Source organism: Manis pentadactyla, chromosome 5 (assembly GCF_030020395.1).
Source record: "Manis pentadactyla isolate mManPen7 chromosome 5, mManPen7.hap1, whole genome shotgun sequence".
Classification (NCBI taxonomy): domain Eukaryota; kingdom Metazoa; phylum Chordata; class Mammalia; order Pholidota; family Manidae; genus Manis; species Manis pentadactyla.
Genome location: NC_080023.1, coordinates 132662677 through 132685425, shown reverse-complemented (window position 1 = coordinate 132685425; position 22749 = coordinate 132662677). Strand labels below are relative to the sequence as shown.

Genomic DNA, 22749 nt, shown 5'->3' with positions numbered 1-22749 from the left:
AAGAAAAATCAAAGTATGTTCAGGAAACTGTTAGTGCTGCATATACTTTATAGCATGTGGTCTTTTTAACTGATGGCCTGTATGTTAACATAAGGTAGGTGGCTCACTCTCTGCAGTGTGCCATTCCCTATGTGGAAAAAATAATGGAGTTAAATGTTGCTGCATTTACTTTCTAAATCCAGCACTAGATCTTGAAACCTTTGGGTAGAAGGAAGCAGAGAATGTCTTTGGGAATAAGGTTCCCATAAGTTTGTGCGTCTGATCCTGAATTGCTTGCCTATCTCTAAGTTCACATAGACTTCCAAAAACTACCAGGGTTCGCAGAAACATGATTTATGATCATTGTGGGTCCTAGACTGGCCACACAGATTGCTTCCAGTTCACCCAGACTATTCTCTTGACCCAAAGGCTAACTGTCCTCACAGCTGTCCTCCTGGACAGTCCTGAAGCAGAACTCGATCTTCAGCTCCAGGCAGCTCCTCGCTCATGTACAGCCTACAGCCCTTAGGAAATTGAGACAAGGGCTGCTGGTCTATTTCCCTGTGACAGAAAATCTTCTCAGATTCGTGAGAAAGCCAGCAGTTGAAAAATGTGTGCTGACACTCACTCCATCCACAAAGCCCAAGAGAAAGGCAGGCCAGAGCCCAGGGGTCCACCAGTTTTCCTTGTAACCGAACCACCTAGTCTTCTGGGGAAAGGGATGAGCCCCTGTGGTCATCTGCATAATTAACTACCTTTAAAAAGAGTTTCAAGGACAACATCTTTGAACTACCTGGAAGTCTGCCAAAAGACAATAATGACTCAGTGATTGATACATGCAGAGCTATTACCAGGATTGGAGAGGTTAGGGTGGGGATTTTTCCAAAAACACTAGTGTTAAAAATGAACATTGCTTGCAGTTTTCTTGTTCTGCACCCCAGTTTCTAGGCCCCCTTTCCAAGGGACACAAGACTCCGTGTACTCTTTAGACAGTGTGGCCTTAGCCTAGGGGAAACTTGGGGACTTACCTCTTCCCTCCTTGCCCCTTGTCTTCCTCCAAAGGTGTTAAAAATATGCATCTGTAGATATTATATAGATGTATGACTTTGGGGCAAAAATTTCCCTTTTTTCTCTTCCCCCTAGTGGCAATCTGTGCAATTGCCACTTTTTGAATTCACATTGTCCTTGTTTCTTTTCAATGAGCAAAAAGGATTTTATTCATAATTTAAATGTGGCACTTTAATAAAATTCAGTTTTGCCTTTTCCTCCCTTCCCATGCACTAACAACTCAGCTATGTTAACCATTTGAAGCATGTGTACTTGGCCTTGCATTCCTCGGTGAGGATGTGTCCTCACTGCCAGCCTGGCATTTGGACGCCAGGGATGTTGGTACCAACTGCCTTTGCCCATGTCTCTCACCTGAGCTGGACCGGCAGCCAGGGAGGTGAGGGCACTAACTCTTCCCTGACCTTCACGTATGTTTCTTCTCGTTCTGCTCCTCCTGGTCATTGTTTCCTCTTGTGCATCCATCCTCCCCTTCCTTCTTCAGTATCGTGTCTATGTTACCAGCCTCTTCAAAGGTGTTTCCCCAACACGCTCTCATCCTGAGCACCGCTCACCGTGTTTGCCGTGCTTCTGGGTTGGTTGAGCAGGGGAAGAGCCTTCAGTCTCCCACACCCCTCAGCCAGTAATGACCTCAGGGCCGAAATGGCTGACCCTTGTGACTGACAGACAAGGCAGCCTGGCAGGGACTGAGCCTCCTGTCACCTGGCTCATATGTCCACTAACCCAACCCTCCTCTGTTCTCAGTGTCCGAGGAAGGGGCCCTCAGTGAGGGTTTGTATGCTGTCACTAAGGATGAGCTGGAAAAGAAGTGAGACAGGAAGACCAAAGTGGGGATGTGACCTCAGCACAAGTCCTGCCCAACACATCTCCCCCTAATCCCACAGGTGGACTCTCAAGTGTAAATTATGTCCCCTAGATGCCCCAACCCCAGGTAAGGCAGCTGCCCCTGTCAGGAGCTGGTGAAGGGGCCTGGGGATGGTGCCCTGGAACTGTCCCAGTGCCAACTGTGGGAAGCTGGAAGCAAATGAAAGGGGGTGTGCAGACAAACAAGAGGCAGGAAGGTCCTCACTGTTGTCCTCTCTGCACCAGATCTGGAAGTGCCAACTAAGAAGAGAGACAACTTGAGAGCATTTCCATCAAGGCTCCTTGCCCTAACAAAGTCACAGCCATTCTTCCTTACCCTCTGGGCCAGCTGCATGCTTTCTGGGATTCAGGACAGCATTGTGGATAAAAGCTTGGGCTCTAGAGTCAAAGGAAACTAGGGTTTAGATCTGTCTCTGCCAATTAGGAGTCACAAGGCTCTGGGCAAATTGTTTGCCTCTCTGAGTCAAAGCTCTGATTCTGTGCAATGGTGACAATTCTACTTATCTGCCAGACTGTCTGAAGGACTGTTTGAGACAATGCATGCATGGCCTGGCACCAGAGTCCAGCCCACAACACCCACTCAATGTGTGAGAAGTCTTACGGTCACTCATCTTTCCCAGATTGAGAGCAGAGGAATCAAGGAGGTTAATGCTACTGCAGGACCCCACTTGCTGTGAACCTTTGGCCCTTTAATCCTGAGGACAAGATGCCCTTATTTTTGTTGCCCACATCCCAGTTATATTTATGTGGACAATTTATTTCCTTTATACTTTTCTTAAAAAATATTTAATTTTAAAGGTGATTTTATATATCTTTCATATATGAACATGAATATTTTTATAATGTTACAATAAGCATTACATACTATTTACCTTAGAGAAGGTGTTCTCATATGGCCCAACATATCCCCAGGAACACCCTGGACATTCCTACTGTGCACTCATTAAATAAATCAAATGCCACCCAACCACAGCTATGAACTTCAACAGCCCTGTAGCTTGGAGAGCAGTTAAGAGTTTAGTATTCCTAATCTTTCCAATAACGTTTGACTTTTTTAACTGCCAGTGTCTGAATCTAGGCAGAGAACTATTTCTGGACCCAGAGGTTGCTGGTGGGACTGGCAGGTAGATGTCAGGATTAAGTGGTTGGTTCTACCCTCGTCTCCATGGTGACATGAATCAGCACCAGCTGAGCAGGTGACCACCTGGGTGGGGAAGCATTACAGGTGTGAGCCATTTCTTTATCTGCCATCTCAGTGACTCTCATTCCCAGCCCCCTGAATGTGTCACACCAGTAGCTGCCAACCCAGATCAAAACTCTGACATTTTAGTTGGAAGGACCTGAAGACCTTGAGCATGGTCTACTGTGCATACCTTGGAAGAAGCATATGATGATGCAGTGATACATTTTTTAAAAGAATATATATATATAGAGAGAGAGAGAGAGAGAGAGAAATTGCCTGTTTACTTACAGATGAACACAGCATCTGAGGCAGGTACTCCAAAATTTTTACCCAATGAATGAACCAAGGACTAAAACCATACTATATTAGGCCATGCATCTGTTCCTTCAACCAGCATTTTCTGATTATGTTCTGCACTCTTAGGACCAGGTTGAGGATAAAAGAGTAGTCTTTTGGACTGGAAATGTGAAGCGCTCATGGAATGTAAGGGTGTGTGTGGAGGGGTGGGGAGTAGGAAGAGAATCCGGAAGTTCCTTAGGAAAGAGGACAGATAGGGAAATAGGAACACTGCGGGGGTGGGAGGAGTCAGGAGCCTGAGTTAGGGGTCCTGTGTCAGGGATGCACCTGTCACGCCAACTGCCTATTCATTCCCCACCTGAGAGGTGGGTCAGCCCTCCCCAACCCAGAAGCACTGAAATGCCGCTGACCCTCTCAGAGCATGCTGTGGGCATGCTGCCTGCCTCGTGGGGTCCTCAGAAGAGGCCTGGTTTGTTGGGGAAATGCTCTTTTGGGCATGCTGGGTACACACTGTATATCTTGGCTGTGGCTACTTGCTCTTGGCCTAGCCTGCTGCATTCCAAGTTAAAACAGCTCACTCTTCTTTCAGGTGGGATTAAGTGGCCTCCCCAGGGCGCGGGGTGTCGATCTGCATGGAAGGAGAGAGGATCAATGGTTACTGATCTTCCTTTTGGTGGGCATATGTGTGCCCATCAGCCTCGGCCATCAGGCCTTCATGTGCCGAGTGGACATGCCACCATTGTTATCTGAATATGTAGACTCCAAGGGTTGCCCATCTACAGAGATTCCCACTCAAATCAGTCATGCTTATGCTGGTGGAAAACTTTTCAAATATTTTTACCTTCACAATGCAGAGCTGGATCTCCCTCAAGAAGTACAGTAGTCCTCCTGCAGTGGCAGGGTTCAGTCTACAAGAGGCAGGAAATTGGCCGAGGAAAGCTTTGTGAACATGAGTCCTTGGGGTGGCTCAACAAGGATGCCTGGTCTTGTCCAAATACGTTACCTTCCAAGTGATGACATCACCTGAGAATTAAACTTCTTATTAAAATATTGAGCCTCCCCAGAATCCTACTCAATTTGAGCTATTCCTTGGATGCTTTGAGGGCAGGGGATGAGAGAAAAGCAAAATTGTTTCTTCGTGCCAAATCTGAATCTGGTTCCGTGCTACCAGTCAGTTTCCAGGATACACAACCTGGAGAGCAGCTCTTCTCAGGCCCAGGGCTTAGCTTGGAACAGAAGGAACGAGAACCCTGGTCCAGCTCTGGGCTGAGTGATGTGGAGGGATTAAAAGAAGAGACTTGCTCTGGTCATCTGGAGTAACAGGGACTCCCCTTTTCCATCATGTCACAGTTCAGGGAGACATCCCGTTCACCTGAAGGCTGAGAGCAAAAGCCACCCCAAGGGACTGTCTCAGATGGGGTCTCCCAGGCATACATTGTTGTGCAAGTGATTCACTAATAGAGAGTTCTCAGGAGAAAGAGAGTGAGAGGCAGGATCTCCGGAGAAGGCAGTAGCTGCACACTGGCCTCAGCCTGATCCCTCAGGGATGGTGGAGCATGTATGTCACCACATTGTTTCCCCACCTTGAGGCAGGAGATTGGCTGCATGCTGCTCTGGGGGTGAGGACTTACTCTTCCAGGCATTTAGGGTGAGGTACCACACTTTGGCTGAGAGTGGTCGCTGTAAGAACAATGTACTCTGAGCCATTAGCCGACAACATTCACAGCACTGGGTGATGGGTGTGCCTGGGTGGGCATCAGCAGTGTCCGCTACAGGGGTGCATAGCCAGCCTAGTGCCCTGCTTAGGTTTACACAGGACCCAGTGTCACAAAGCTACAACTTCTTGTCACCTCTACAGGGAAGCACCATTCATCAGTCTTTGAGAGGTTCACTTTCTTTTCCAAGCTGTTAGCCCTTAGCAGGTTTTAGGCATGTTTTATAGAGGGACAGGGAGCAGGGGTGGAGACATAAACTAACATAGCTAGTCAGACATGATCACCCTCTCCTATATACAGCACTACTAGCCAAAGACGTAGTCACTCAGCTATTCAGCCAGGCTTGTTAAAAATGAGGACATAAAAAGAGCTGACTTCATTCATTTTACGGCAGTGTAGTTTCCCCCAGGAAAGACAAGGCTGGCCAAAATGTGTGTGGTCCATACCTTTCATGTGGAAGATGTTTCAAGACTTCACTCCCTTGTATATGCCTAGTCTTGTCCCTGACCATTACTGAGGCTTCTTGCCTTTTCTCAAGCTCTTGCCTTTCTGTTATTTGGAAATGGCCACAGAAAATACACACAGAAAAACTACAACCCTCCATTCCCAAACCCAAGCTGCCATTCCATTCACACCACAGAATTGTAACACCCAGTCTTCTCCACCCAGAATTGGGGCTGCATGATTTCTTGTCACCTGAGTCTATTCCTACTTCCAACAGACTAAGATATAACCGCAAATTCTGTTCCATTTGGCTATTTGGATCTGAGCTTCCTGGTGATGACAAGGTTTTTTTTTAATGGTATGACAGGAGCACACAGAAATGTCTGGAACGTTTTCAGGACCAATGAAAACCCCGGGAGAAGACAATCTCATTGCCGCTCCTCAGTTCAGGCAAGTCCGGCATGCCCCGGGATTCCTCTGTCCTCCCAACTCCGACCAGCTCACACTGGGAGTGGAAACTTTGGCCAGTTGTGCCTGTGGCTTCTCCACTGCCTGTTCACCCCTGTCCCACTCCCCTTCTCACTGATGATTTCTCAGGGCAAGTCCAGTCTCGCACCGTGCCATCTGAAACCCCAGCCAGCCCGTCTGCAGGCAGTGAGGACCTGAGGCACACTGGAGTCTCCGATGACAGGAACACTCATTGCTGAACCCAAATAGGCCCCCAAGGAATTGACAGGCTGACAAGTGATGTGTGTGGTTCTCATGGGATCCTGTCATTTGAAGGGAAAGTATGGAATGCTATAGCCATACCAGGGCTGTGGGGAACAAGTTGCTGCCCACCGCCCAGCCTCCAGCCTGTACGCATGTGGTCTGGATCCCAATCTCTGAGTGACTTAGGACAGGATTCCTTTGGGGTGATCAAAGGAATGTTTGTGGAAGAAGCGCATGTGTGGTTCCTGGGTTAGCCTGGGTTCCCAGAAGCTGTGCCCGGCATGAGTGTTCATGTGCATGTACTTTTGAAAGAGCTCCCTGGGAAAACTGGTAGGAGAGTGAGCAGTGGGACCAGGATGGGAGCAGGTAGGAGAAGGGCCTGGGGTCTGCCTGAGGCTCGCAGCAGGTGTCTCAGCTCCAGGAGCCCGGGATGCTGGCTGTTGGGTGTGCTAGCACCCTGGGAGCAGGCGTGAGGAGAACATAAAGGGGTCAGCATGGATGCAGAGCATGGACAGAACTGCTTCGCTTCCCTTCTAGCAACTTTCAGGGGAGTTTACAGGAGCAGTAACTGCACCAGACCAGTTCTTCCCCAGTGTCTAAGCCTCACTCTTTTAAGTGGGAATCTTTCAGGAGCCCTAATACCAGCTCTTTCTTACCCCTGTGGGTCACAATACACCTACAGGTATGAGCATCCTATGGCCATAAAATATACAAATGATAAAATGGGGCCCCAGGGGACAGATAGAGTCACTGCAAAAGGTACCAATTAGGATGTACCTCAGCGCACAGAAGAAGCCAAGTCATCTCCTAGTTCATTGCAGCCTATAACAAATGTCAACATGCAAGTAGACATCCCCAGCCCTTATGTAAGGCAAGAACTCTGAACCAGTTCCTTTTCAGGGGGAAGGGGTAGGAAACCATTTCGTCTAAATAGGAAGCCCTGGTTGGAGAAGGCTACTCACAAGGCCTGCTGTGGACAGATTTCCAGGCACTCTGAGGTTATGTTTCTCCAGCCCACGGCTTAGCCAAAGGCTCATCAGGAAAACTGGCCAATTTCTGTGTTGGGTCCCATTCTGGGTTCTAATATACCATGAAATGCTCTTTCAGATTCTGGGTGAAGTCTTTTCTTTTGGAAAAAACAAAGCTGGTGTTTGTCTAAGCACATGCTTGATCTCTCTGAGCCTGGGAGAAGATGTGAACTAAGCCCCAACTAGCATTGGTTCTGAAGAGGCTCCTCTAGCACAAAAGGAAGGGTGCTTGCTGTAGAAGACGCACGTGCTTTGTGAGCTGGGCCTCAGTGTCCCCTTCAGTAAGGCACAGAGCTCTCCAGGAGGCCATGAAAACTAGGAAAGATCCTGTCAGCGTGAAGGTGATGTTTTAACACATTAATAGCTATTACTGTTTCCACTGGAGAACTTGGCTCTTCAAGGAGAAATACATGAAAAAGAACTGACCCCATGAGGACACAGAGCAGCCCCGCTCCTCCCCACTCCTCCCCACCTCCCCACCTTTGTCTCTGCTTCCTCTCCCCTGGAATGCCTGCTGTGTAGCTAGGGGGGACCTCCCTTCAGGGCTCCACTCACCAGACACCAGCTCATGCTGATAACTTTTCTTCCCATCTCCAAACACCATTCACTGTCTTATCCATATTAATACAGATACAGATTAGTTGTAAATATGATTATAGATACAGTGATTTCAGATAGAGACAGATAAAGACAGGTTGCATCTTCCAAAATGACCACAGCAATAACTCCAGGACCACATGCTCTTCTAGAATCTTGTCCCTCCTCCAGCAAAAATCAAGAGACAGTCTACTCCCCTCTCCACCCAACTTGAGGCCAGTCAGACCTTTGTAACTACCCCGATGAACAGAAGGTGGTGGAAGTGCTCTGCATGGCCTCCCAGGTGAGGCCATGAAGGGCTGACAATCCTCCTGGCCTTACAACTCTGAGCTGCTGTGTGGTAAGTCCCCATGCTGAAGACATCCCGAGGAACACCCACGTGGATTTTTGGCACAGAGACAGAGGCCAAGGAACCCCCGCAGTTCCAGCCCCCAGGCATGAGAGTCTCCAAGGACTTGTGCCAGAAAGGCAGTGATGAGCAAGCTTCACGTCTCCAGCTCTAACCACTATGTCATTGCAGTCATGTGTGTGGTGGAGGAAGGACCACCTATGTGAGCCCAGCCACCCCCAAGAAATGTGAGACAAACATTATGGTTGCCGCAAACCACTGTTTCAGGATAGTTGTTATGCAGCAATAGATATGTGCATGATACCTGTGTGTGTATACACATATACACAAATATGCATATACCTGTGTGTGCACATACATACATACATACATACATACTTACATGTGCTGGGATATGGCCTGTCTTTTACCATCCTTTAATTTGTGTATCTGTATGCTTGTATCTGGCTTCTTCAACTGGGCTGTAAACTCTGCGAGGGCAAGACTGTGCTGTATATTCCCTGGTTATATTCTACACTCAATACAGTTAGACCAACACAGCTGACACGATGACTGTGCTGTACATCCTTGAGTTAAATTGATGGAGAAACATCCATGTGCACATCTGTATCTCTGCGAAGCTGGCTATCATTATGGGATGCAACTGTGTCATAAAGAAATTAGAGTCTCTTTGGTCCTTGAATCTTTCTCAAAGGAGCCCTGTATCCTTAGAAAGGAGCATTTGCCTGAAATCACTGAGAATGAGCCAGTAGATTTGTGTCTGTATCACAGACTCAGGGAAGGACAACTCTGCTATCACCAGTCCTCCCACCGATGGGCACTCAGCAGCTGGCCTCTTGGAGGCAGTTAAGCTGGACCTTGATTCCTTGGCCCAGGACCCCCACAAGATCGGCTGCTTCCGTCATCACATTGGAAAGCAGCCCCATTGCCCACCTCCTCACCTTACTGTTACCTAGGAGACTGGAGATTTTTATGCAGACAAATTTGACACTCTAGTCCTCATTTGAGCTATGCAAGGAAACTTAAGCATTGGAGTCTCTCAGAATTATAGTTATTTATACCCCTCCCCACAAAAAAAATTGAAAGGACAATTTTTTTTAAATAATTATTTTAATAGATTTTCTCCACAGATCTATATAAAATGCCCTGAAATTCAGTGTTTATATAAGAAAAGATCAAGGCAAGTAGTGATAGGAACTTCTTTCATATCCTTTGGAAGTCTGCTAAGTCATTTACCCACTGCATGCACTCACTGTGAAGTGTGCCAGGGCACTGCACGCCAACATCTTCCAGTACATGTCCTTGGATGTAGGAAGGACAAGAGGCTCTTCATTAGCTTTGATCAGCCTTTTACTCATGTGGGCCCAAGATTGGTCCCGAGTTGTGACAGTAAATACATACATTTGCGTCTGGCCTTTGTGAAGTGATGACAAGGTTATATCACAAGGTTTATTTGCTGCCTTTGTGGTTTTTTAGTTTCAAAATAATTATGTTGATATTTTTAAGGATTTCTTTGAATGTGTTTTCAACTCCAGCCAATCCTGCAATGAAATACAAGCACCTAGAAAAGCACAAGCTAGCCAGCGAGGACGCAAAATTCTAAGTTCTGAAGGGGGCCGGGAGGTCCTTGACTTACAATGAGGACATGGTGGCTTCTGACGGAAGAACAAAGGAAGTCTTTCCTCTTCACTTTGAACACAAGTTGTGGCATTTTTTTTATTTTGGTCTTGACCAGTTCAGAAACTAAGCAGAATTTTCCTTTTCTTCCTTTAAAAAAAAACCTGAAACATAAATTCCTTTGTGTGCTTGATGTAATGGCCAGATTTAGTCAAAAGATTTGTTTGCTGCCTACCTTTCTTCCTATTTCTGAAGCTTCACAAATTTGTCTGGACTTGAAAAGCTTTTATTAAACACCTACCCTCCATTGCTGTGAATTTCAATTTGCCGACTTCACATGGACTGTCAAGCTGACACTTAGGGGAAACATGTAAGAGAAACCCCAGACTCGGAAAGAAAGTGGAACCCAGGTTTCACTCCTGTGGCTGTAACTGGTTTCCAATATTGTTTTGTCCCTTTAGCACAAGTTCTTGCCTCTGAGCCTTTGGACATCACCTGCCCAAAACATCAGAACTGCTGCAGATGCTTCTTTGGGTTGCCTTGACCTTGAAATATTTATCATTGAGGGCTGTGGAATGCTGCAAAATCTCTTGATGTAATCCCCTGGTGTACTGAGGACTCTCTATCCAATCCTTGGTTTATCCATGTGAGTTAGTATGAAATTCGATTATCTCCCAGCCTTTCCCTCATATCTTGTCAACCCATCCCAGTGACCTTCATTTTCCCAGGTCATTATTTACCACTGAGCCATGCAGTTACTTCAGGCTGTGTTAGCTCCAGGGAGGACTTACTGTGGCTAATAGCAAGTTTATAGAACCTTTAATGTGAATTTAGTTTACTGTAAATTTTCTGCTGCATGTGAAGATCTAGAATATATTCTGAACTTTTTTCTAGTCATAGGCTGCATTGGATTAATGTGCCTATAGGAATGATGATAAACTCTGGACAAAATAAAGAAAAACAATTATCTGAAAGCTCTGGGAAGTAACTACAGTAAGCAGATAATGGAGGGAATATGAAACTTGAAAGAAGGAAGCTGCACTGAAAGCCACCCCAGCCAGCTTTTCCCCTAATGAAATTCCCCAGCATGTACAGGGCATGCAGGAAAGAGTGAAGGCAGAAAGCAGTGATCTTACTGGGCTAAGGCATCAGAGACCCGAATTTGGAGCTCCCAGAAGAGCTGAAAACTGGGGTATATCCCAGAAATGAAGGAATCACAGAGGGAAAGCCCTAAAATATACATATAAATTCCCCACAGATCCTTGTCTGACTGCTGAACTGTGCATGCTTGGGGACACACCAAGCAGCCCACTGAGGAACTATAGCTAACTGGCTGAAACTGCTGAGTAGAGATTTCAGTAGCTACCCAGCTCTAGAGAGAGTCTGGAGGTCACATCCCAATGTTAAGGGACTTAATAAACAGCCCAGATTTTCCATTGAAATCCTACAAGGACCAATCCCAGGATTAAGAGCATAATCAGAACAGACATTTGTTAGAAAAAAGCCTAAAACCATCGCCAGAGATGACCTTCCAGTAATTTAACTTCTTGCCAGAACAAATTCAACATTCTTCAAAGGAAGACAACAGAATCCAGAGTCTCTTCAGCTTATCATCCACAAAGTCAAATATGTAATAAATTACTACACACACATCAAGTATATTCTGTCCCAATCCTCTTGTTTTGATCTCACCTGCTCCACACTGTGACCAGTCTTGTGGTAATTACAAGACAACACAATGACCTTCTTAAGATATCTTCCTTGTCATTAGTTCCTACTCTTAGTCTATACCCCACAAGCCTAGTTGAAGAACATTGTGGAAGCAAAAGGCACTCAGTCTGTTTCATTCACAGCTATAATGTGCCATCACTAGAAACCAGAGATGGGCCAAGAGAGTGGAGAGAAACGGACATGAGAAATTTTGTTTGGAATGTTATACTCTTATTTTTCATTCATATTCAATGACAGATGTTTTACAAGAGAGGGATCCAGGATATTTGGAATCTAGACTTTGGATATGCACAGACCTAGTGACGCAAGTAAAAAGCCTCCAGTTCAAATCTACCTATGAAAGAGTTTGAGGTGTAATAAAAAATTCTTGGGTGCTTTGGCCTAACTCCATAGGTAAACAGGCAAAAGATATCTAACACATAGTAACCTAGAAAGGAAAATGATTTCCTTTAGGTAATATCTCCATTTATCTCTGAAGGAGAGGCCAGAGATTGCCAGATGCTAAATGAGGAATGAGCAACAGCTTGTATTTTGCCAACTGAATTAGCCAATAGTTTATTTACATCTCTTCCTACAACTAGCTGTGAGTTTTCTTAGATGTTTATTTCATTATTATAGACTAGATTTCAAGCTAATATTTTATAAGTGTGTAAAACCTAACACATTTGTTTTAATATATTTAGTATCTTTGGGAAATTGTATTGAAATTCTTTTAGTCCCCCCTTCAATGGATTATATTCTAAAAGATGTGCAGATCAAAGGACATGATGGCAGTATCCGTATTACCAAGATCCAGGAGTGCCAGTTATTCTTTAATTATATAACTTTGTCAGCAAAGCTTCAGTGAAGGGGAGTAAGAAACACACACATCCCCATTCCCATTCTCATAACCATGGCTGACAATGTTAGTAGGTCAAGATGTTCTACCACACTGAGCCCCTGGTACCAGGCAGTCTTTCCCAGTCAACTAATGAACATGTGAGGTCCATTTTCTACCCCTAAAGCTGATTATTGTGGAATAATATCATGGAAAAAGGGGAAGAGCATGTTTTGAAAGGGGAATCCGAGGGAAACTTTAACTGTGTTTCTCACCAAATCCTTCTGTTAAAACCTTTCCAGCTGTGGACCAATAAAACCTGAACAATGACTTGTATCTCCAAAATATGATGGATGAGCATTTTTAAAAATCACTGACTTTGAAATCTCCAGTCATTGAGCATGCATTTCATCTTCTATAAAATAAATGCATAAGGAATAAAAAAAATTCAATGTAGATTTCCAAGAGGAATTGCTACATTCAAAAAGGACTATTTTAATTGTAGTTTTCCATTCCAAAAGAAACTTTTCCATGCATCTTCATCCTTTCCAAGAGTGCTGAGAAGGAATGGGCCTTCCTTTTAGCCATGTACATCCTCTTAAGAAGCTATTTAGTGGGTTTCTGTGTACATCAGCTTGTTGGCCTGAATTTCTCTGGATTGATAAGCAGACATTGGAGCATGAGAGACGTAACACCTGGGTCAGACCCCAGTTCATCCATCCAAACATTCTACCTCTGATTTGACACCAAGAGACATTTTGAAGGCTAGAGGAGTCCAAGGAGGGCATAAAATTTGGGACACCATGGGGCTATTTACAATAAATATTTCATTTCCTTTAATGAGAATTCATTATTGACACAGCTGTAGTAATCCCATGTGAGCAACAAATGCAAGTTGTAGGCTCTTGCCCCTGCAAATAGGCCTCCTTCTATCTGCTGCCATGTCTGTGGCCTGAGAACACTACATTATTCATGGATTCACTGTATTTTCTACAGTACCTACTGGCTCAGGAACATGAGGGGCATTGATGCCACGTCTTTTTATTATTAATAAAGAAATAGGGTTCTAGTTCATCAGATTACATTTCAGTGTCCTGCCAAAAGTCTATGTAACTAAATGATGGGGGTTCTTCAGTTGGAGAGAATGTCTATTCCTTTCCAGGATAAAAGCTTGTGGGATGATTGTGAAAATCTCCTGCCAATGGGGATGTGAGAGAAAGAGCTCTGAAGTGGAAGTCAGGGAGCCTCTTGTGGGTGTGTTGGATTGACCTCAGCACCATGACAAAGGGGCAAAGGCAGTGAGACGTGAAGTGCTTCCATGCTGCTAATGACAATGCAGGGCGCATCATTTCTCTATAAAGGCATGGAAAGGAGGCCACTGAAGACAGTTGCCATCAGTGGCAGGGGAGGGGATTCACCTGAATATGCATGAGTCGTCTGCTGGAAAAACTAACCTTTGTTGAAATGGGGAGATACAAAGGTGCAAAATTCTTAGATCCCCTGGTCTAAATATAGGTTCATCAAAGTAGGCCCTGAGGCAGATTTATGTACAAGTTTATTTGAGATATAGTCCCGATAGGGGAGTTAGGAAGTGAGACAGAGAGGGGAAAGCAGCCAGTCAAGAGGGTTATAAGGCCAGTTGTCACTCTGGGCAACTAGAACTTATTGCCGCTGAGACTGCTAGCAAACAATGCAGAACACACCTCAGAGTTCTCACCCAAGGGGTGAGGGAGCTCAGTTATTTATGCACCCACTGTCTATCAGACTTTAGTTGAAGGTTTCTCCTGGGGCAAAGAGCAGTATAAAAACTCCAGCATATCCAGACCCTGGTATCTGGTCGGCACACCCTCTCTCAGCTTTGGAGAAAGACCTCAGGCAGAGAGACGCCAGTGCTGTAGTTGCTCAGCACAAAAGTGGAAGGACCTCAGGAGTGTGGACAGGGCATTGATATGCTGAGAAACACACCTTGTCCATATTTCTCCCTCTCCATTATTTAATAAAATTAAAGGAGCTACCATTTGATAATCACCTGATTCTAGGTACTACATATTTCATAAGCAGCATCACAATTCATCCTCATAATGACCACCTAAATTGGTATTGTTTTCATTCTCCTATTTTGCACATAAAGACATTAAGAATGAAAGCAGTTAAGGAATCTCCCTGAGGCCATAGAATTCATGAGTGAGTGATGAACAGGGTTTCCCATCCAGGTCTTCAGGCTCTTATAAAACCCTGGCTGCCTGTGGAAGCAAATGTCACCACACAAGCATGTGGCTAAAACAATTCTCTGAGCAGAATTTATTGGTAATATTTTTGGTCAATATTTTGATAATCCCTGTACTGAACTCTTGGTTACCATGACCTGCAGCTACATCCTCCTTCATGAGATGCTGTTCATGGTCTTGTTCCAGTGCACACATCAATCTATTTACATCCAGAACTTTGTTTCTGGCTTTTGAAGGGAAGGACTTGTACCCTTAAAAGTCAAGGGGAAAAGAAGGTCAGTTTGCCCTTTCTAAAACAAGAAGAATCATCATGCTAGAGAGTCAGACCCCAGTTATGATCTCAGCTCTTCCACTAACATCTGTGTGAACTTGGGCTTGTTACTTGCCTTCTTTGGGCCTCGATGTATTATCTCTAAATTCGGGGTAATGATTCCTACCATGCAGAAACAATGAAAAGTAATAAGTATATATTTACAGTACTCAGTGAAGGTTAGTTCCACCCTTAAAGTCAGAATACTTAACTTATTGGAATGACTGAAGAGAAAATGGAGTCTAACATCCACTCAACTGGTGGCTCCACTTCTCAGTGGCCAGGATATGCATGCTTCACCTTTCTGTCACCAGGTCTGAGTATGGTACCCAGCACATGGTAAGGGCTGAATAAGTCTGCACTTTTTTGCACATGATTGATTTGTTATTAAGACATGGTCCTTAGAACCCGACACCAATTCCCGAGATGACCCCACAACAGCCTGCGGTTTTCTGGGACACCCTGTGCCCTCTGATGGCCATACGCATTTCCCCTTGCACTGCTGTGTCTTGTTGAATGTCAGGGAGCCTAAGAGGAGGGCACTGTATCATCTCTGAAACTTTTCCAGAGACTAAATGTTTAGAAAATTCAGCTGTGAATATATCCAGTTTCACACAGATTCTTCTGTAATGACAAATGTGTTTATTTGATCAATAAACACTCATTAAGCAACTGTTCTGTGCTGGGCTCTTAGCTAGGCGCTAGGCACACAGGGAAAAGAAGAAGGAATTTCCAGAAAAATGTACAGAGAAGAATGAAGTTCCTCCATCCTTAACTGCCTTCCCCAAGTCCAGTGGAGGAGACAGAAGAAAATAAAAATTGCTGTGAGGCCAAGGCCTCATGTGCAAAATGCCGTGGGGATGCCGAAGACCATATTTGCTATTGCATTACTTAGGGTGGGTTTGGATATGCTGGGTAACAAATAGCCCAAATCTCAGTGGCAAAAAAAATAAAAATGTTATTTTTTACTCATGTTCCTGTACAAAATGGAATTCTGGTATGACTCACTTGGGGACCCAGGCTGACAGAAGGTTCATCCTGATCTTCATGTTCATGAATGTTTTTAGGTAAGAAAACACAATTTAGTGAATCAGACACTAGCTACTCCAGCCTGCCCAGAGATTTGACATGTGTCATTTTGTTCACATTTCATTAACCAAAGCAAGCTGCATGTCCCCTCCTAACCTTAAAGGGAACCTAGAAGAGTATTCCTTCCAGGTCCCCAGAATAAGAGAAATGGGATATCTGTGAACAGCCCAAATGGCCACTGAAGTTGGAATCCAGTTGTTGGGAGTTTTACTGAACTATCGCTCCCTGTGTCATTTCTCAGTTAATAATTCTGCCTTGTGTTTGGACAGAAACCATCACTTGGGAGAAAGGCCTCTGAGTTTGTTCGTTCTTGCATTCACTTGGTATTTATTATTCTCTTTCGTGGGCCCCGGCCTGGTGGGTGCTGGCCACAGAGAGAGAAATGACAGGATTTCTGCCCTCACGGGCCTCACAGCATAGTTGAGTCAAAGGTACAGGCAGGCAACCAGTGACAGCAGTTCGGTTAGAAACCCATTTGTTGGCCACTTGCACAGTACACTGGGCCACAGAAAAGTCAAGAGGCTCCCTGGGCTGCTAAGTGTTACCACACCCAGGGGAGGAGGGAGCAGAGGCTTTGGGGGTTGGGGAGCCAGAACGGATGAAATGTCCAAAGTGCAAGTGTGAAGTTGTTCTGCTGCTGGGCAGGAGCTGGGCAGTGTCAGGACCCTGAATTCTTGGGGCAGTCCCCAAGAGGCCTGTCAGTCAAGATGAACTAGCAACTGAGGTATCTTGCTGTGAAAAGGCCCCAGAAGGAGAGGTGGGCATCCTGCTGGCTGTAGCTGCAGATCCCCTTCTCTCCAGCGTGCTCAGGGTGGCGGCCCTTTGGGATGTACTGAGCCTCACCTGGGGCTGCTCTACTTGATCCAGTGCAGTTAGTACATCTAAAGATGCCGGGAATGTCCCTGCAGTTCTTTTTTTCAAACAAAACAGAAAATAGTCTCCATCCCCTGCAAACCTCCATTTAGGCTCATCAGACTCGAGCCTCCGGAGAGCAGCCAGGGGAGCAGTATGGCGACGCAGTTGCCATGGTAAGGGGAGCCCCCTCAGCCAGGGCTCGGGTTTCTATGGGAACCACACGGCTTGCCTTGCTGGCCCCTGGGGCTGGAGATGTTCTGAAAGGAATATCAGGCGAGAGCAAGAAACCGCAGAAAGAGACTTCAAGGATTTTGAAGGCATTTAGGGGAACCCTCAGCCTGCTGTGTAGCTGTCCCCAGCACGCCATGTGTGCCGTTTGACCTAACAGTGTGAACACGGGGGGCACTTACTTGGAAGCCATGTGTTCATGCAGCCTCTTTGGACTAAACAGCACCCTGGAGAAACAGATGCCAACACAAGGCAGGCAGGAATTGGCCATAGGTGGACTTCACCCCAAGACCAGAAAGGAATGTGTCCCTGGCCCTATGCTGGGCCAGCATCCCATCAGTGTTATAATAATGAAGAACAGTGATGCATAGCTCAGGGAGCATGGTGGGGTAGCATTCTCCCAGCCCTCTGCAAGGATGGGCTCCACACACCGATTTTATGGTTGAAGGAAGTGGAGCTCTGAGAGAGAAAAGGATAACCATGAGTGGTACAGGCAGGATCTGAACCTGGGCCTGATTCCCCACTGTGCACCACTGTGCAAACTCTAACCAACAGCCCAAGGAGGATGTTAGGTTCTCAGGTTGGGCTAGCATCCTAGCTCATGCTTTGACTAAGAAATGCCCCTAGTTCCTTTGGATTTGGGCATGAGGAAGCCAGGATGGCATCAGCACAGCTGCCAGCTCCACAGGAGACACTAGAAGCCCCACCTTGTCTTCTAGATGAGAAAACTGAGACCAAGAAGCACTGAGCAGAGCCTTCCAGCCCAGTGTGCCGCTGTCTGCATAAACTCTTCTTGGACAGCCATGTCTATTCTGGAAACATTTCCCAGGTGTGCTCGTGGCACCAGTGTGTCGGCCAGGTGGGGACTTTGCTTGGTCTAAAGGGTGCAAACTCAGCGGCTGGCAGCTCTTTACTGATACCACTGGGCCAGCTGGGCAAGGCTGACTTTCTCCATCCCTGACTTGTCCAGGCTGCTCCCTTCAAGTGCTTCATCCTGCTGACACTTATTAGCCATCTGCTATCTGCACCAACTTCCCTCTGTGCTTGGATTAGAGGAGCAGTAAGAAGGGACCTCAGAGAGAGGGGGCCCCTGCACTTAAGGAAGGAGGACTCTGTAGAGACCCAGTCCCCCTCCTGTGCTGTGATCTCAACCAGGACTTCAGATGACGTCTTAGCCTTCCAGAGCCAGCAGGAGCTCTAGGGGTCTGACCCCATCTGAGGGCACAGCCTCCAGCAGGGTGTTCTCCAAGAGCCCCAGCAGGTCCCGGATTTGGCTGGGCATCCAGACCTCTGCTGAGACCCTTCCCCACCATAACACAAAGCCCACTGGATCCATTTACTCACAGCCGTGTTCCTCATCCACTTGCTGTTTGTAGAGTGCCAAGGGGATTTGCATCAAAATGCCTGGACTCAAAACATAAACGTGTCCTTACTGACTCAGTACCCTTAATGGAGCCATCACACGGCGGGCCCTGGGTTACCTCAGGAATGAAGCAGCAGACAGGCAGGGAGCACTAGCTGGCGCCAGTGTGGCCGCCTTGCAGAGGCAGACTGGGGGGACTGGCGCCTGTGGCCTTTGCTCCCTCACATGCTGCTTTCAGCCAGTGTGCGCTCAAAGCCACCTTTCTCCTCATGTAGGAAGCCTGAGGAGCAGGAAATAAAGTAGCCAGCTTCCACATATCAGGCACAGAATGTACCTCTGTCCCACCCTCTCCTCCTCACTGATGGTAAGCAGTCCTCACGTGCAACTGTTTTGCGTGACACCCACCACAGTTCCCTGAGGGTCGTGGCTCTTGTGAGCCATCATTAACTTGGCACACAACCCCATATCCAGCTCTGGGAATGAGAGGGCAATAGGGTTGTCATATTTAAACCCTGAACTGGCCAGTGCAGCAAAGCCCTGGGGCAGCTACACAAAAGAAATGCGAAGAACAAAAGCATCCACTTGTCTCCCTCCAGTGCAGGGTGGTAGAATGTAGATCAGTTCAGTGCCCTGCTTGGAGGATGTCCCTGAAAGGAAGAAGTCAGCTGGCAGGGTAAGCGTGCACATGGGCACCAGGAGCTGGGATGGCAGCTGCGAGGGGCATCATTAGCCTGCCGTTGCTGGGTGTGTGGCCCTGCTCTGCAGCTTCGGGCTGAGGATCTTCAAGTGTGGTATCTAATCCTCTGTGCCCTGGGTTCCTCTTCTACAAAGTGGGAATAATGGCTCTCTGTGAGGATAAAGGGGGTGATGCATGCAGGGCACAGTGCCCACCCGGAGCCGGAGCCCAATGAACATGCACCATTATCATCTTTGCACACAGTGTGTCAGCCGTCCTGCCCATCCAAAGCTTCGTCTCAACCCATTTGGTCCATCATCAGCCAGACCAGCCCAATCCTCCCTTCCCAAGGGTACTGAAATTTATACCAAACAAAGGGGTTCTTCAGAAAGGAGAAGCTGCAAAGCTATGGGCAGTGGTTGTCCTTTTTTTCAGAAGCAAAGATTGGGACACAAGGTCTGGGCAAGTGCAGGCAAATATGGGAACCAGTCAGTGCAGGAAAGTCTGGGGTGTAAGACAGGCCTGACCTGCAGGGGCCTTTCCTCTCCTTACCTTTGTCCCCTTCCCCACCAGAGAGGCTGTTGATTTCCTGGGCTTCAAAGTGTGCAGAAAGGAACATTTCTCGTGTTTCTGACCCATCTGGATTTCTTGGGGAAGGGAGGGAAATGTGAAAGCCATCGAGTGGTTATCTGGACTAAAACTCATTTACCTAGAGTGTGTTCAAAGAAAAGTTCAAAGGAGAAAGCCTGAGTAGGCATCTCTTAAAATGAAAGCCCTCCTGTGTGCAGATGGAGAGCCGGAGGTGGGGAAAGAAGGGCAGGCCAGAATGACGGGGCTGCAAAGGCCAGGTCTCTCCAGATCTGCCTGCGTGGGTACCGTCACAGCAGGGGGGTTTCAGGGAGGAGGAACTAGAGTGGTTTATCATCAGGGGGCTGGAGAGCGAACAAGAGTGCACAGCCAGCGTTTTGGGCCTGTGGAGGGAAGATGCTAGAACAGAGACATTTCAGTGAGGTGCCTGGATCACTGCAGTGCCTACACCTGGCTGATGAAATTCTGGCTTGATCTGTGTACTCTCATCCCCTCCTGGTAATTTCCAGCTTGTAGGTGCATTTGGTCCTCAAGATGAAATCCTCCAGGCTTGCCCTCATTTCCCCCCTTCATTGATTGGAAGGACTCAGGGCAGCCCATTTAGAAGAACTTCAGCTTGGAGAGACACCTGAGGCCATCATGACATCCCTGTCTTTCCTTGTCTACCCCATCTCATCTCTTAAAGGATCACATAAAACTAACGAGTGTGATTGGCTGGTCATGTGCAGGTGGGCCATGCTTTATGTGCTAGATGTACAGCCTGCCCCACACACAGCTCCCACCAAGAATGCACAATGCCTTCATCCAGTGGTGCCCTGGAAGCAGAGAGCAGAGCCTTTTCACAGAGTAGCCAAAGGCTGTGTCTTGGACAAACCCTTGGCCACCAGGCTGCAGTCGTAGTATGTGTTCTGTGCAGTGTCCAGGATCCCCAGGAGGTCTGGGCCCTAGGTGCCCTAAGCAGTCACCCGCCCGCTTATTAATGCTACTGTCTCCCTCCCTGGTCTCATCACCCTCCTCATTCACAGCATGTCCAGGGGTCACCTCCTAAATAAACTACATGTCCCCAAATCCTTGTCTGAGGGTCTGCTTTTGGGGCAACCTAACACAAGACAAGTGGTAAGCAGGTGCCATTTGTGCATCTCCCATTGACCAGTGATGGTTTCCCTGCAGACCCACTGAGGAGGAGTTGTGGACCTTGCAGAGCTCTGAGGGAAAGGCCCTTTCATCAGCTGGTAACACCTACTGAAGGTGGGGCTGAGGGCAGAGTAGGGCCCCAGCAGCTTCCTGCAGAGTCTGGTCTGACAGTCCTCCAGAGAGGAGAGCATGGGCCCCATGAAGGCCCTACCATGAAGGTTGGTTGGTATTTATGAGCAGCAGGAAGAGGGGGCACAGTTGGCAATTGGCCCTATTCCAGGCTGATGATAAAATCTGTGCAGATAAACAAACAAAGATATAAGAAAGGAAATGCAAGATGTGTTCAGGGGATAGCACACCTTCCCATCTGATGAACATGGAAACACATGTAATGGTGCTGAATTTCCCCTGGCTCACCTGCCGCCTGGCATGCAGTGTCTGCTCAGTCAGTAATTGCTCGGTGGGCCATGCTTTATGTGCTAGATGTACAGCCTGGCCCCATGTGCAAAATGAATGAACACGTGCAAAGTATAAGGAGAGGGAGAAATAAGTTCTAGTGGGAAATAGCCTGGATTAGCTTCAGAAAAACTGTTTGCAGACTTGGACTTTCATCTCCCAATATGGAAGGTTTGGGAGCTGGGAGAGGGAATAAGCATCACTGTGGCTGATATTCTGGTTCAGTTGAAAATGTGGGTCAAGTTCAAAAGGGGAGTCAAAAGCAGGGAGGGAGTTGTAATAGGCACATAGCAGAGGCCCCAAGCCAGAGCAGGCACAGTGGGAAATAAGGGACAATTTAGAGCAGTGGCCTTAACCCTGTATGTGCCATAGACCTCCTTGGTAATGTAGTGAACCCACAGACTTCTGCTCAGAAAGATGTTCCAATGCATGCAATAAAATACATAGGTTACAAAAGGAAACTCAGCATATTAAATGAAGTTGTTAAAGGATTATAAAATAAATATGCATGACAGTAGTTCACATATTTCCTCATTAGCACCTTCAGACATAATTAATGATCTGAACACCACTCCACCATTGATGTGGTAACTGGGAACCACACCAACTGTGGTAGGATAAGGTGTCATGAAAACACCCGTGGCAGGCAGAGTCCCAGGTACCCCCTGTGGTTCACTGCCTACCTTCTGAACAAAACACTATTTTCTGGTCAGAGATGAATGAGCATAAAGGTGTAATTTTTCTCATCCAAATTCATGGACAGCATGTTAAAATGAGGGCTGGCAGCAGCACCAAAGATCTCCAGCACTGAGAATGTTGTCATCAGTACTGAGCTGGTTTTCTCTCTCCTTCTTCAGCCCTGCACGAGTTCCCCAATGACATCTTCACCAACGAGGACAGAAGACAGGGAGCGGTGGTCCTCCATGTGCTCTGTGTGAGTCCTCCTCCCGTGGGTCTGCCTGGAGGGGCTGGAAGGGGAGGCCCGGCTGGGGTGGGTGCACAGTGAGGGCCCACAGAGTCATGGCGCCTCCTCCTGTCCACACACTTGGTGTGCACCCCCTCACCCCTGTTGGGGGTGATCTCCAAATGTACCCTTGTTGAGGCCATCAGTTTGTAAGCTGGAAGATAATCTGTATATATTCTTTGGTTGATACCAGTGCCCAAAACATGGGCTCCGGGGTAAAACAGACTAGCTCTCCACTGTTTACCCTTGCTCTCTCTCTGCTCAAACACCACTGTCTTGAGGAACCCTTCCTCACCAGCCTTTCTAAAATACTACTTGTCTAAAATGTCTCTTATCCGCCTTTATTTTTCTCCATATCACTGATCACAGCCTGCAATAATATTACATGGTTATTTGTTATTGCCCATCATCATCATTCACATGTATGCCCCTAAACAAATGAGGCTTTGTTTTGTACATGG

General features: G+C 46.8%; 1 protein-coding gene across 1 annotated transcript in view; it reads left to right on the top strand.

Moving 5' to 3' along the window:
• Positions 1-22749, top strand: part of SLC24A3 (solute carrier family 24 member 3) — a 464546-nt gene that overhangs the window by 274704 nt on the left and 167093 nt on the right. Inside the window, exon 3 of the mRNA XM_036892190.2 lies at positions 22182-22258. Within this exon, the coding sequence (XP_036748085.2) occupies positions 22182-22258 (77 nt within the window). The remainder of the gene's footprint in view (positions 1-22181; positions 22259-22749) is intronic.